At 51.3% G+C, this 12,364-nt stretch overlaps 1 protein-coding gene across 2 annotated transcripts; it reads right to left on the minus strand.

The window, feature by feature from the left end:
- Positions 1-123: 123 nt before the first annotated feature.
- Positions 124-8,895, minus strand: CD300C (CD300c molecule). Of its 2 annotated transcripts, XM_070483560.1 has the most exons (5): positions 8,745-8,895; positions 5,273-6,104; positions 4,362-4,709; positions 2,531-2,612; positions 124-1,370 (listed from the first exon to the last, which is right to left on the minus strand). In XM_070483560.1, exons 2-5 carry the CDS (start codon positions 5,331-5,333, stop codon positions 1,223-1,225), a joined length of 639 nt encoding a protein of 212 aa, XP_070339661.1. In that variant the 5' UTR covers positions 5,334-6,104; positions 8,745-8,895; the 3' UTR covers positions 124-1,222. The 2 variants fall into 2 exon arrangements, 1 of the variants encoding a protein (XP_070339661.1); XR_011493930.1 differs by lacking the exons at positions 2,531-2,612; positions 8,745-8,895 and having other exon boundaries at positions 133-1,370; positions 5,273-5,685.
- Positions 8,896-12,364: the final 3,469 nt, after the last annotated feature.

A 12,364-nucleotide genomic window follows, 5' to 3' on the forward strand; every position in this document is an offset into this window, starting at 1 on the left:
TAGAGGAAGATTAGCACAGATGTTAGCTCAGGGTCAATCTTCCTCACCAAATAAACAAAAACAAAACACCCCAAAATAAACAAGACTCTAGAACAAGCATTTCACAAAACAAGAAATCCAAATGACCAATAAAAGCAAAAAAGAGTTTTAATCTCATTAGTAGTCAGAGAAATTCAAATTAAAACAACGAGATATCATTTCACACCCATTAACTTGGCAAAATTTCAGACATCTGGGATTCAGAGCAGTGGGACTGCTGGCGAGGGTGCAAATGGTCCAGGATCTTCGGAAAATAGTTTGGAACTGCCTGGTAGAGCCGATTAAACACATGCAGTGAAAGTTAGCAATTTCTCTCCTAGAACTAGACTCTACGAAAAAGTTTTGAACATATGCACCAGGACACAGGTTCAAGAGTGAATGTTCTCACCACCAAAAAGAAGTCGTAACTATGTGACATGATGGAGATGTTAGCTAACGCATCGTGGTATCAAATCCACACATTGTGCACCTTAAACTTACACAATGCTGTATGTTAGTTATATTTAAATAAAACTGAAAGAAAATAAAAATAAAGTAATCTTGGGTATTGTTAAAACCATATGTATAGGGGCCGTGACCGAGTGGTTAAGTTCACGCGCTCTGCTTCGGCAGCCCAGGGTTTGCCGGTTCAGATCCTGGGCTCGGACTTAGCACTGCTCATCAAGCCACGCTGAGGTGGCGTCCCTCATGCCACAACTAGAAGGACCCACAACTAAAATATACAACTATGTACTGGGGGGCTTTGCAGAGAAGAAGGAAAAATAAAATCTAAAAAAAACCCACAGTCACAATTTATTTTAAAAAAAATACGTATATGTACATACTCTGGAAATACTATGGCAAAACTGTGACGAAAACGAGAAGATGATGAATGTAAAATTCAGGGTTGGCTCCCTCAGAGGAGGGGCTTTGGACTTCAGAATTAATGATGTTTATTATTTAAGCTGTAGTAAGGTGGGCATGCAAGTATTGAAGGGTCTTCCTGGTTGAAAGAGTATGCATTTATTAGGTACGTTCTTTTGTGTGTATGATACATTGCAAGAAAAAAGTTTCAAAAAAGTTCACATAATCATGGTGTTCTCACAGAAACGTGGACAATGACACTGGATTTACTGTTCAGAAGGTCATTCCCATCCACCATAGAGGCTGTGTTCCTGGGCGGGGCGTCGATACCCAACAGGTGCTACTGGTTCTCACAATCAGGCTGACTCCGCCTCTGCCCACAGCCCCTCAGAGGTCTGTTCACCCAGAGGACAGCACTGAGCATGCTCAGGAGCAGGGGCACCTCCAGGAAGACCAGCAGCAGGAAGCGGACGCTGCTGAGCAGGGACCTGTGGGGGACACAGTGACAGACAGTGAGCCACATCCTCAGGGGAGGCCCTGGTGCCCTCCCCTTCCCCCTATCCCTGTGTGCAGGTCCTGTGGCCACACAGTCCACATAAAGACCAGCCCTGGGCAGAGCAGCCCCACTTGAAAGACCACTGCCCCCGACTCTGTGCCTAATGATGGCTCTTGAAAATTAGGACAGTGGGCATAAGGAAGGTCATGGCTGTTAGAATGATGTGAGGGAGACCCAGGGACCCGGGTGGGACCTGGGCCCAGAAGAAGGATTTCTACCTGAGCCCTCCACATTTGGGGGCTATCCCACCTGTGGTCTCATGATAAATAACAAGGTCATTTGTGTGAGATCTGCTCTCCGGCAAGCAGCATTTCCCACGAGGGAAGAGACTGTTTTATTCACAGTGAGCAGCTGGTACCTGCCCGGTGCCTCCAAGATGTCAGCCCTTAAAAGTCAGTGGCAGTTGATGGAACGAATGCATGACCCACCTCAGCTCCCACCTCCCTCTGAGGCCTGGGTTCTCTACAGGATGACACTTCTGACCAGGGCTCGGAGGGAGGCTGGGGAGAGAGCGCAGGGGCCGCCAATCCCCAGGACACCTGCCGCCTGCCTTGGCCTGGGCCGGGCTCTGGAGAGCTCCTTTTGCGGGATGTTTGCGCTGGGTCTTCTCTCTGCCTGGACCCCTATTTCTGCAGATGCCCACGTGCTTGGCTCCCCAAACCCTGCAGCTCTTCACTCAAATGTCCTCAAACCAGCGAGGCCCCCTGATCGTTGCGTATTAAACAGCAATCCCCATCACCCCCACCCCACATGCTCTCCCCAAACCCATGGGACAGGTTTTCCCCGAGCGTTCATCATCAACTGGCATGTTTATATTGATTTATTCATTGTGTGACTCCCCCGAGAACACGACTTCTGTCGGAGCAGGCTCGTGTCTGTGTGGTCCGCTGCTGCATCTTCAGAAGAGCAGCCGGCACTTAGTATGCCCTTCACGATCAGGTGTGGAATTGGTAAATAAATGAGGGGCCCGCGGGAAGGGTGGCACGAATCCCTCTACCGCTCCCTCGCCTGGAGGAGAAGTCACCCAGGGGTCAAAGTCCGGGGACCCGGGCCCCTCACGGATGGTGTTGGCTGGGATCTGCAGTTTCTTGCCTTGTTGTGCTGGACCTGGTGGTTGCTGGCAGGGTCGTGGGAGGACCTGGGGTGCTTGTGAAGATCTTCGGGGTGGGGGCTGCTGTGGTGGGTAAGGGAGAAGCGTACATCAGGCCCCGTGTCCTCTCACTCACTCTCCCACTCTCTGTCACCTGTGTGTCTCTGACTCACACAGTTGAGGTCACTCAGACCACCTGGACAGATGGCCTGGGTCCAACATCCCTCATGGCCACCCCAGGGCCTGACCAGCACCATGGCCCCCTCTCCAGGCGCTCCCGGGCTAGGTGGGCCCTTTCAGGTGCAAGGTCGTCCTGCTTACCAGGACACTTGAGAGTGTGGAGAGCACTTGGCTCCAGGTCACACCCCAGCCAGAGCCACACCTTTGTGCTTGCTGTCTACCCTGTCAGGGGACAGAGGGGGTGACATTACTCTGTAGAGATTGATCCAGGGCGATGGCAGAGCCAAGGCCCTCGGGCATGGCTGATGGCTGGAGCGAGGTCCAAAGAAACAAGGACATACAGCAGAGTCTGCCTGAACAGAGGGACCCAGAGTTGCTCAGGGCACTCAGCCAGGCCTACGGCCCCGGGTGGCCACTGGACAGTCTCCTCACGGGGAGGGAATGACCGGAAAGAAAGATCGAGAGAGACGTGCACCTGGATGACCCCATAGAAAGTGGCCTGTCCCAAAGCCAAGTGGACAAGCCTGCTTCTCTCACACACTCAGCTGTTCCAGTGGATTTTCAGTTGCTCATCTTAAACAGGAACCCGAAGGGGTAGGTGAGAGAAACTGCTCCCATAAGGGAAACCAGGACCCACTGGAGGGGACTCAGGAGCCAGAGACAAGGTCAGAACAAGAACCCAGGGGAAGCCACACACTCAGAGGCGGACCTGGGTCTGGTCCTCAGGAAACAAGGGCAGGGTTCTGTTAAAGAAGAACCGAAGTACACTTGGGGCCATAATGCCCGAGACCCCATTTTCTCACCCTTCTTCTCCTCTGCCTAGGGGGAGCGATTTCAGGGGTTTCTCTGGGGCTTCAGGGGTCTCTCTGTGGGTACAAAGTGCAATGGAAAGGAGGGGTCAGGATCAGCCTGGATGGACAGGGTGGTCACCAAAGTTCCTCCGAGAAGGGCCGCTCAGAGACAGACAGCCTGGAAAACATAGCCGAGGCCTGGCTCCTCACCAGATGGGCCTGGGACAAGGGCACCCTGAGGTGCGGCTCCCTCAAGGGCCCTTGGGGTCCGGGGCTCTATCTTGGGCCCCTCTTGTGGCTGCTGCAGGCCCTCAGGACTGCGGCTGGGAGGCTGGTGTCTTGGGAACCAGCCACCACCTAGTGACGTCCTCTTAGGGCCCAGGGTGATGGGCAGCTGTGAGTGAGAGGAGCAGATGCCCCAGGGGTCCTGTTCCCGTAGAGGGGACCAAGAGAGGGATGAAGGAGACATGCGGTCTCCTCCAGAGGGACCACGGCCTTTGTGAGGACAGGCAGGCAGCTTGTCCCTGGACTCAGGGCAGTTCCCCCTCCCAGGAAAGCTTCAGGCCTGAGAAGGTGTCAGGGTGCGGTACACAGAAGGGTCTAGAACAGCCAGAGGTGAGCATGTGCTTGTGTGCTTGTGCAGACAACATAACACACACACACACACACACACACACACACATGCACACATGGACACATACATACTCACACACATGCATGCAGACACCCTGCGTCCTGTCTCTGACCCTTAACCTTGCCCAGCTCTTCTATCCAATGTCCTACATCTTTCCTGAGGGTCCGAGTGACCAGCCCTGGACTCAGGCAGCCCTGGTGCTGGTGTGAGGTTGGGGGGGGCACTCACCTGGCAACACAGACACCTCAACCTGGAAGGTGGAGTCATGTAAAACTCCTTCAGACCACCGTGTATCGATCCCACAGCAGTAAGTTCCTGTGTCAGCCTCTGTGAGGCTCTCCAAGGTCACGGTGAAGGTGAGGTTTGCGGGGTGGTCCCTGATGGACACGCGGCCACGGCTCACTTCTCTCTCTGACTCTGTGGTCTCCACAATCTTCTTCCTCCACGGTGGCCACTTTGAGTTTCGGCACCAGTATTTTTTATGTTCTCTGTATTCCTCGTCATACCGACACTGCACACTCAGGGATCCCCCGATGGTGCCGGTCACGGTTCTGGGACCACTCAGAGACAGAGAGCCTGGAAAATACAGGCGAGTCCCAGCTCCTCAGTGGATGGGCCTGGGTCCAGGACTCCCTGGGGTGCAGGTCCCTCAAGAGTCCTCGGGGCCTGGAGGAGGCCGCGGCAGGAGACTGGAGCCTTTCCTCAGAGCCAGGAGAGGGGAAGAGGGGGGCGTAGCTCCCTCCTCACAGAGGTGGCACAGGGAGAGGGTGTCCATGGAGACAAGAAAGGCCAGCGTGGTAAACTGAGTGTGTGTGTGTGTGCATGCGTGCGTGCGTGTGTGTGATGCTCCAAGACATCCTTCCTGACTGTGACAATCGAGGTAATGACTATCACAGACACCCCCCTCACTAGCACTATTCTGTCCAGCACAGTGACCAAGACTCCCCTGCTTTATGCGCAGAATCCTCCTGGTCACTGCCGAGGCAGGTGCTGGCTCCTCCCAGAAGCTTCTCTGCCTCTCCCTCTTCCCTCCCACGTCCCCCTTCCCTCCCCTGGGGGCCACTTCTCAACCCACCTCCATCCTGCCCTTCCCCTCTCCCGCTCAAGGCAGACTCCTCCGCCCAGGCCCAGCCCCTCACCTGGGACAAGAAAAAGGAGCAGAGCTGAAGGCAGCCACGCGGCCTGGTCCTTCAGGGTCATTTCTCCAGCACAAATGTCACCTGCAGCAGCGCGAGGCCCTTGGTGGGGACTGGGTTGAGCCTCCTCACAGAGGATCTAATCTCTGTGTTACCACTTCTGCATTTCCGGGCCCCTCTGCTTTCTTGTCCGGCCCTGAGTCAGGTCTGATGTTGGAGCCGGTCAGGGTGCAGGAAGCTCAGGGAGAGAATCTGCATGGGCTGTGCAGAGCCCCCAGACCCGGTGCCCCTGGCTTCTCCCAGTCCCGGTGACTGGACAGGGCCAGGGCCAGGTCCTGGACTCGGTTGCAGCCGCTGCTCCTCTGCACAGCAGTTCTGCGCTGCTCCTCCTCTCTCACTGTTTCACACACGCTCCCACACAGCGGAGCCAAGCGGGCACATTTCCTCCTCAGCAGGTGTCCTTGCCTCTGTGATACGTCACTTCCTTGTGGTCAGGATGTACAATCCTGGGAGCGGAGGCCAGACCCCTCCCTCCTCTCTGGCCTTGGTGGTGACCAAAGAGGTACTTTGACCCCCTCAACCTGCAGCTCCAGGCACCCATGGAGAGCTCTGCCCCCGTGGGACCCCAGCTTTTCCTCTGGTCACACAAGTTGGCACTGTGACCTCAAACACTTTCAGAGGTCCTCGCTTGGTTCTGGGTTCCTAACCAGGGCACAAACCCCTCAGGCTGCGGCTTCCTTCCTTGTGTGCTTCCTTGTTCCCCAACATATGGTGGAGCAGCCGTCATCAACCCTCCAGTACTTCACTTTTTACTCTTCTTTGAAAGTCCACTCCACTGTGAGATTCAGGACAGAATATTGAGAAAGGGTTCAGAGGGTGAAGATGCTGATGGGAAGTTGGGGAGCATGTGAAGCTGAGACTGATCCCTCCTCTCTATCCAACGGCAGAGAGGGTGGTCATATAACAAGAGGGCAGTCTCCCCAAAGGTGCTGGCAGTTCGTGTCTCTTTTGGGTTCACAGTGATGACCAGGGGCCTCTTCAAGGTGGAGAGTGGGGGATGATCCTTCCCAGGAGGTGGGGAGGCAGATCTGACCCAACTTAGAATGCCTTGTTCTCATGACCTGATGGGTTTAGGGTCACTTTACCCTGGAAATGGTAGGGTGATGGGTCAAGGTGCAGGACCCATTTAGTGTCTCTCCCAATGATGCCATTTTCTCAACCTTGTCATACACAAACCAGGTCTATCAATTTCCCCCTAAACACTGTCTCCCAGATTTGTGCCTCTCTCACACTATCTTATCATGATCAAAGGCAATGATATTCCTAGCACAGTTGTAGCGCAAATGCTGTGATCCAGATTCTCTCCATCACTCCCCGTCTATCCTGACTCTAACTCTCCAATCTGCCTCCTCCTCCTTTTCCCCCGAAGTTACAAAGGACCTCTCTCCTCTCAACACTCCAGTGACACCCCTCTTCTTCCCAAGCCCCTCATGCCCTCTCCTTTCTCTTCTCCAATCATCAGGAAGGGACAGCTTTAACCGACGTCAGTAGTCGTTAATGTCACTCCTTGCTCCCCACTCTTCAAATGAAACCCACTCTCCTTGCTTGGCCTGCATGGCCTGAGCAGACCTGACCACTGCTTCGTTCTGTAGCTTCGTCTTGCTCCTTCCACCCCAGTGTGGTCCTATGTTCCAGCCAAAGTGCTCAACCCTCCCCAGGCTTTAGCACTTGCTGCTCCCTGGACCCCTCCCCCAGCTCTTCTCACTGCCTGCCCCTTCTTGTCCTCTTGGTTTCACCTTGGATGTAACTTCCTCAGAAAGGCTCCCTGATCACTCTTCCTAGGGGTCACACTACCTGTCCTGCTCACTGATCCCTGTTTATTTTCTCCATATTTCTTCAAACATTATGTTACTATGTTTTCTTTTGGTGGTTTCTATCCATCTCCCCCTCCAGGATATAGCTGACATCATAGTGGCGTTTTGGGTCTATTTTATTCATCAAGGGACGACCCAGTGCCCAACTGCACTGTGTAACCAATGGTTGCTGAACGAGTGACTGAGTGATTGTGTGAAGAAAGATTGAACTGGCTGCAGAGACTGGCCCTAGGCAAGTGCGGTCCAACCACATTAGAGATCTATCGCTGTGTAACAAATTCCCCCAAGACTTAGCAGCTGAAAACAATGAACATTTAGTATCTCACACTTCATGAGAGTCATGAGTCTGAGCTTGGCTTATCTGGGTGGTTCTGGCTCAGGGTGTCTCCTTCATGAAGGTGCAGTCATGATGTTGGCCAGGGCTGCAGTCATCCGAAGGCTAGACTGGGGCTGGAGGATCTGCTTCCAAGATGGCGCACTCACACAGCTGTTGGCAGAAGGCCTCAGCTCCTTGCTCAATAGCTACTTGAGTGTCTTCATGACATGGCAACTAGCTTCCCCCAGAATGAGTGATCCAAGAGAGAGCAAGGCACAATATCTCTTGTGACCTACCCTTGGAAGTCATATGCCACTGCTTCTGCCATATCTGAGGGTCACATAGACCCATCCTGATATGACGTGGAAGGGGCCTACAGAAGGGCATGAATGTCTGATCTGGGTGGTGGCTATGCAAACATATTCACTTCCTAAAATTTCACTGAGCTGTGTGTTTATATTCTGTATAATTTTCTGCTTGTATGTTATACCTCAGTAAAAGAATTTAAACAACAAAAACCAAAATATAAAATTATATATCTCTGGAAGTTTTCTTGATTTTCTTTTTTTTTTTTGGTTATTGTTTATAGGTCTTTTTTCACATAGCAAAGAGCTTATGTATATTAATCTCTCCTCCTCCCAACGGCCTCGCAAATGGATCAGAGAGGAAATGAACTAACCAGGAATACACTGTAAGTGACAGTGTCTAGATCTGAACCCAGATTTCTTCAAAGAGTAGTCAATGGCCAGCACAAGGGAGAAGCCCAGGCTTCAGACCCAGAATACAGAATGAGAAGTTTGCTAGGCACTTGGTGGCCATGGTAACCCGAATTGAGAAACTCCACAGCCAGCGACAGTTTCCTGAGTCTGCTCCGCCCACCACTCTCTCTCCCTTCTGCCTCACTTCCCCAGCGCATCTTCCTTTTCAGAAAACACTTCTTGAACTAAAGGTAGTTTCTGCCAGCTCCTGGCTGTGCTAATAGGTTGGAAGATCCAACAGGGGGACAATGGAAGAGCAACAGTAATTTGGGAATACGCATTTGGCTTTAGGTTTGAGTACGTGTTGTGATGGCTAATTTTGTGTGTCAATTGACCGGCCATGGGGTGCCCAGATTACAGACTATTTCTGCGTGTGCCTGTGACGGTGTTTGCAGATGGGATTCGCATTTGAATGAGTGGACTCAGTCAGCAGATTGCCCTCCCCAGTGTAGGTGGGCATCATCCAATCCGTGGAGGGCCTGAAAAGAACACAAGCGACAGTGACTGGTGAGGAAGGAGGAACTCACCTCTTCCTGCCTGATTGTTTCAGCCGGGACAGGGATCTTTTCCTGCCCCCGGCACTCCTGGTTCTTAGACCTTCAGACTTGGACTGAATGACGCCGTTGGCTTTCTTGGGTCTCCGGCTTGCAGACAGCAGAGGTGGTATTCCTCAGCCTCCAGAGTTGTATGAGTCAATTTCTTATAATAAATCTCTTCATATACAGATACTTCCTGTTCCCTCTGTTTCTCTAGAAAACCCTGACTAATAGACATGTGTGTTTGACTCTACGTGAATTCACTTCTTCAATTCTTGCACACAAGGACCAAACTCAGGAATGTCCATGTGAAGACAACACAGGAAGACCCCAAACCTCACCAGCTCGACCCTCCTCTCGCCTGTCTTCCCACAGACATTTCCCAGAGTTGATGAAATGTTTGTGTTCCAAGGGGCCGCTATAGAGAACATAGAGGAAAAGGCCTAGGAAGTCAATAAGCTGAGCATTAAATAGCGTGGGAACCTTCAGTGGAATGAACTGGGTCTCCCATTCGCAAGGGAAAAAAGAATTAAGCAAAGAAAAAGTTAAAGCAGAATGTTATTGCCTTTCTGTGGGTTGGAATCAGAAGGATCTGCTTCATTCTTCTCTGGCTTCCAGGGTCTCTCTGAGGTCCAGAGGTGCCTCGGTCACTTTCATTTTTCGAAGCACTCAGCATCTTGAAAAAAGAGATGTCAAACTAGGGTTACAAAAATTGTGATATATTTTAAACTTGTAAAGTTCACAAATCAACTTTTTGATCCACAAATGACCATAAAGTGTAATTAATTGGGTTATGAAAATGATTATTGGGTCAAAAATTTAATTTGCGTGATTTAGTAGGAATAAAACATATCTACAAACACGTAGGAGAAACATTTCTGTCAACACAGCCCTGTGGTTGTATAGATAATTTGACTTAGAGACAATGTTTAAGGCCAATTTTGAGGCCTTTCACGGGCTGCTAGGCCAGGGCCAAACCACAGGTCTCTCCCGCAGCCCCTCCGCCTGTCCATCTCTCTTGGCCCCTCCACCTCTGTCTCCTTGCTTCTCATCCTCACGGCTTTCTGCAGTCCTTTCTGGGCGCTGATCACAGTTAGTCCTTTGAAGGGCTGCTTCCCTTGTTCACGGGCACTAAGAGGCAGCATTGACTACTGTCACTACACCAAGTTCCAAGCTGGCCGAACACGTTCAGTAGGGGGCCTTGGGGAGCACTGGGTCTCTCCCAGGGAGTAAGAAATCCAGAAGAGTGGAGTGAGAAGAGCTGCTTCTCAATACTTCTGGAGGCTTGGGCTGGAACGAGTTGTGTCCTCCGCGTTCCTGCCTGGCTCTATCCTCTCCCTGGGGCACGGGTCTTCATGGCCTCGATCTACTCCAGTCTGAGCTGCCCACTGGGCTCCAGACCCCTGGTTGCACTTTGAGCCCCTGAATGTCTGATTCCAGGTCTGGCTGGCCCCAAGGCAGGCAAGGTGATCCCTACTCACTAGCTCAGGCTGATGAACGGGCTGGGGCTGGGGAGGGGACCAGGCTGTAGGACTCAGCCTGGAGAGGAAAGGCTGCCAGGATAGAATGGATCTAGGCCTAATACTTGCATTGGCCAGGATCAGGATATTCGAATCAGCCAGGAGGGACCCAGCAGCTGAGAGTCATCTGGTTAGAGAGGAATTCTTGGAAGTCCTTGAAGTCATCCTTGGTGAAGCTGTGCCAGTGGCCTCTAGTGCCATCTGTTGGTGGATTGAAGAACTGCCACAAGATGTTCTGGTGGTTAATTTGGTTACTACACATGAGGGTGAGAAATAGAAAAGCTTCTGTCCTTGAGTATCAGTTCATATCATTGAATGCTCCAGATCCCTCAAGACAGAGTGCTGGATCTCCAGGAAAGGCTCTAGCTCCTTGGAAAAAGTCTTGAGTGAGATATATTCCAGCTCAGGTTTGATGTCCTTTTTTGGGCAGGAGTAGGGAGCTTTGCAAGAACAAAAATAGAAACAAGGCAGATCCTGCAGGGATGTGCCACCCAAGGAGGGGGCCTAAGAACTCTGGGGCAGAGACTCGGGGTCACTGGGCATGCAGGAGGTGAGGCCCTGGGGAACCGACAGTGCCCAGTTGGCTTGGCTGAGCGAGCAGCTCTGAGAGGTGACAGTCCGGCTGGGACTTCTCAGGGTGTTGGTTTGCTCCCTGTCTGGGACACAACCGGTTCTGGAGCTGGGGCAATGCTGAGTCTGCAGGTAATTTGGGGGGACCCAGGTACGGAACTGAGAAGGCACAGATGGGACAGTGGGGCTCCTCCTCCTCTCTTGCTTGCCCCCAGATACAGATATCCATGGTAAGGGTCTGGGCTTACCCCCCACCAGCAAGCCTCTGACTGACATGTGGCTTGGACATGAGAGAAGGGTCCCAACAAGCAAAATGCATCTCCACACTAGCTTCCAACTCTAAGAAAGCAAGAGGGTCCACTTTTACGGAGAGAGTGTTTCTGATGTTGGATTACTTGGAGGAAAAAACACAGCTGTGAAGAGGGCTTGGTTAGGACGGTAGGGAGAGAAGCATTTCCTTGGGTAAATGCTCGGGTAAAGCTCCCCAAATACATGTGACAAATCCATTTAGACATAAGCTAGAAGACGTTAGAGGAGGCGGTTTCAAATGGAGGGGGCACTTGTGGCGGACGCAGTCAAAGAGTTTTAAGCAGAAACTAATCATGGCCCAAGAAATGGGTCAGAGGCCTAAAATAGGATTAGGGATCTACCTGGGTGGCTAGTCTTGACTCCTAGTTTACAGCATGCATCTTCTAGGAGAAACAGGGAGTATCAACAGAGAGATGCCGTCGTAACGAAGTCCACCTCAGAGCGCCCGGGAGCCCGTGCTCCCCTGTGCACCGTCACGCTCAGCCTATGCCGGCCTGCGTCTTTGCCATCTGTGTGTCCCGGTGGGTGAAATGTCTGTTCATACCTTTCTCTCGTTTTCTAATTGGCTTGTTTAATTTTTTCCTGTAGAAATTTGAGAGTTCTTTATGTATTTGAAATACTAGTACTTTATCAGATTTGTGGTTTACAAATATTTACTCCCAGACTGTAATTTGTCTTCTCATCTTTATCACAGAGTCTTTTTCAGGCAAAAGTTTTTAGTTTTGATGAGGCCCAATTTATGACTTTTTTCCCTTTTTTGGATCATGCTTTTGGTGTCAAGTCTAAGAACTATTTGCTTAGCCTCAAATCCCAAGTTTTATGTCTTATATTTACATCCATGATCCACGTTGAGTCAATTTTTCCATGAGGTATGAGGTTTAGGTTAAGATTTAAGTGTTTCTTTGCCTACAGATGCTCAATGCCTCCGGCGCCATTTGCTGGAGAGGACGATCCTTCATCCATTGAATTGGTTTTGCCATTTTTGTCAAAATTCTGTTGGGCACACGTTTGTGGGTCTGTTTCTGGGTTTCCTATTCTGTTTCATTGATTTATGTGTCTGTCCCCTAACAACACCACATATCTTGGTAACTGACACTATAAGCAGGCTCAGTACAGAGTAGAGCGGCTCCTCCACTTTCTTCTTTTTTCAAGATTGTTTTGGCTGTCTAGGGCCTGTGCCTTTCCATATAGATTTTAGAATAATCTCGTCTG

The sequence above is a fragment of the Equus asinus genome, chromosome 13, assembly GCF_041296235.1.
Source record: "Equus asinus isolate D_3611 breed Donkey chromosome 13, EquAss-T2T_v2, whole genome shotgun sequence".
In the NCBI taxonomy this organism is placed as follows: Eukaryota; Metazoa; Chordata; class Mammalia; order Perissodactyla; family Equidae; genus Equus; species Equus asinus.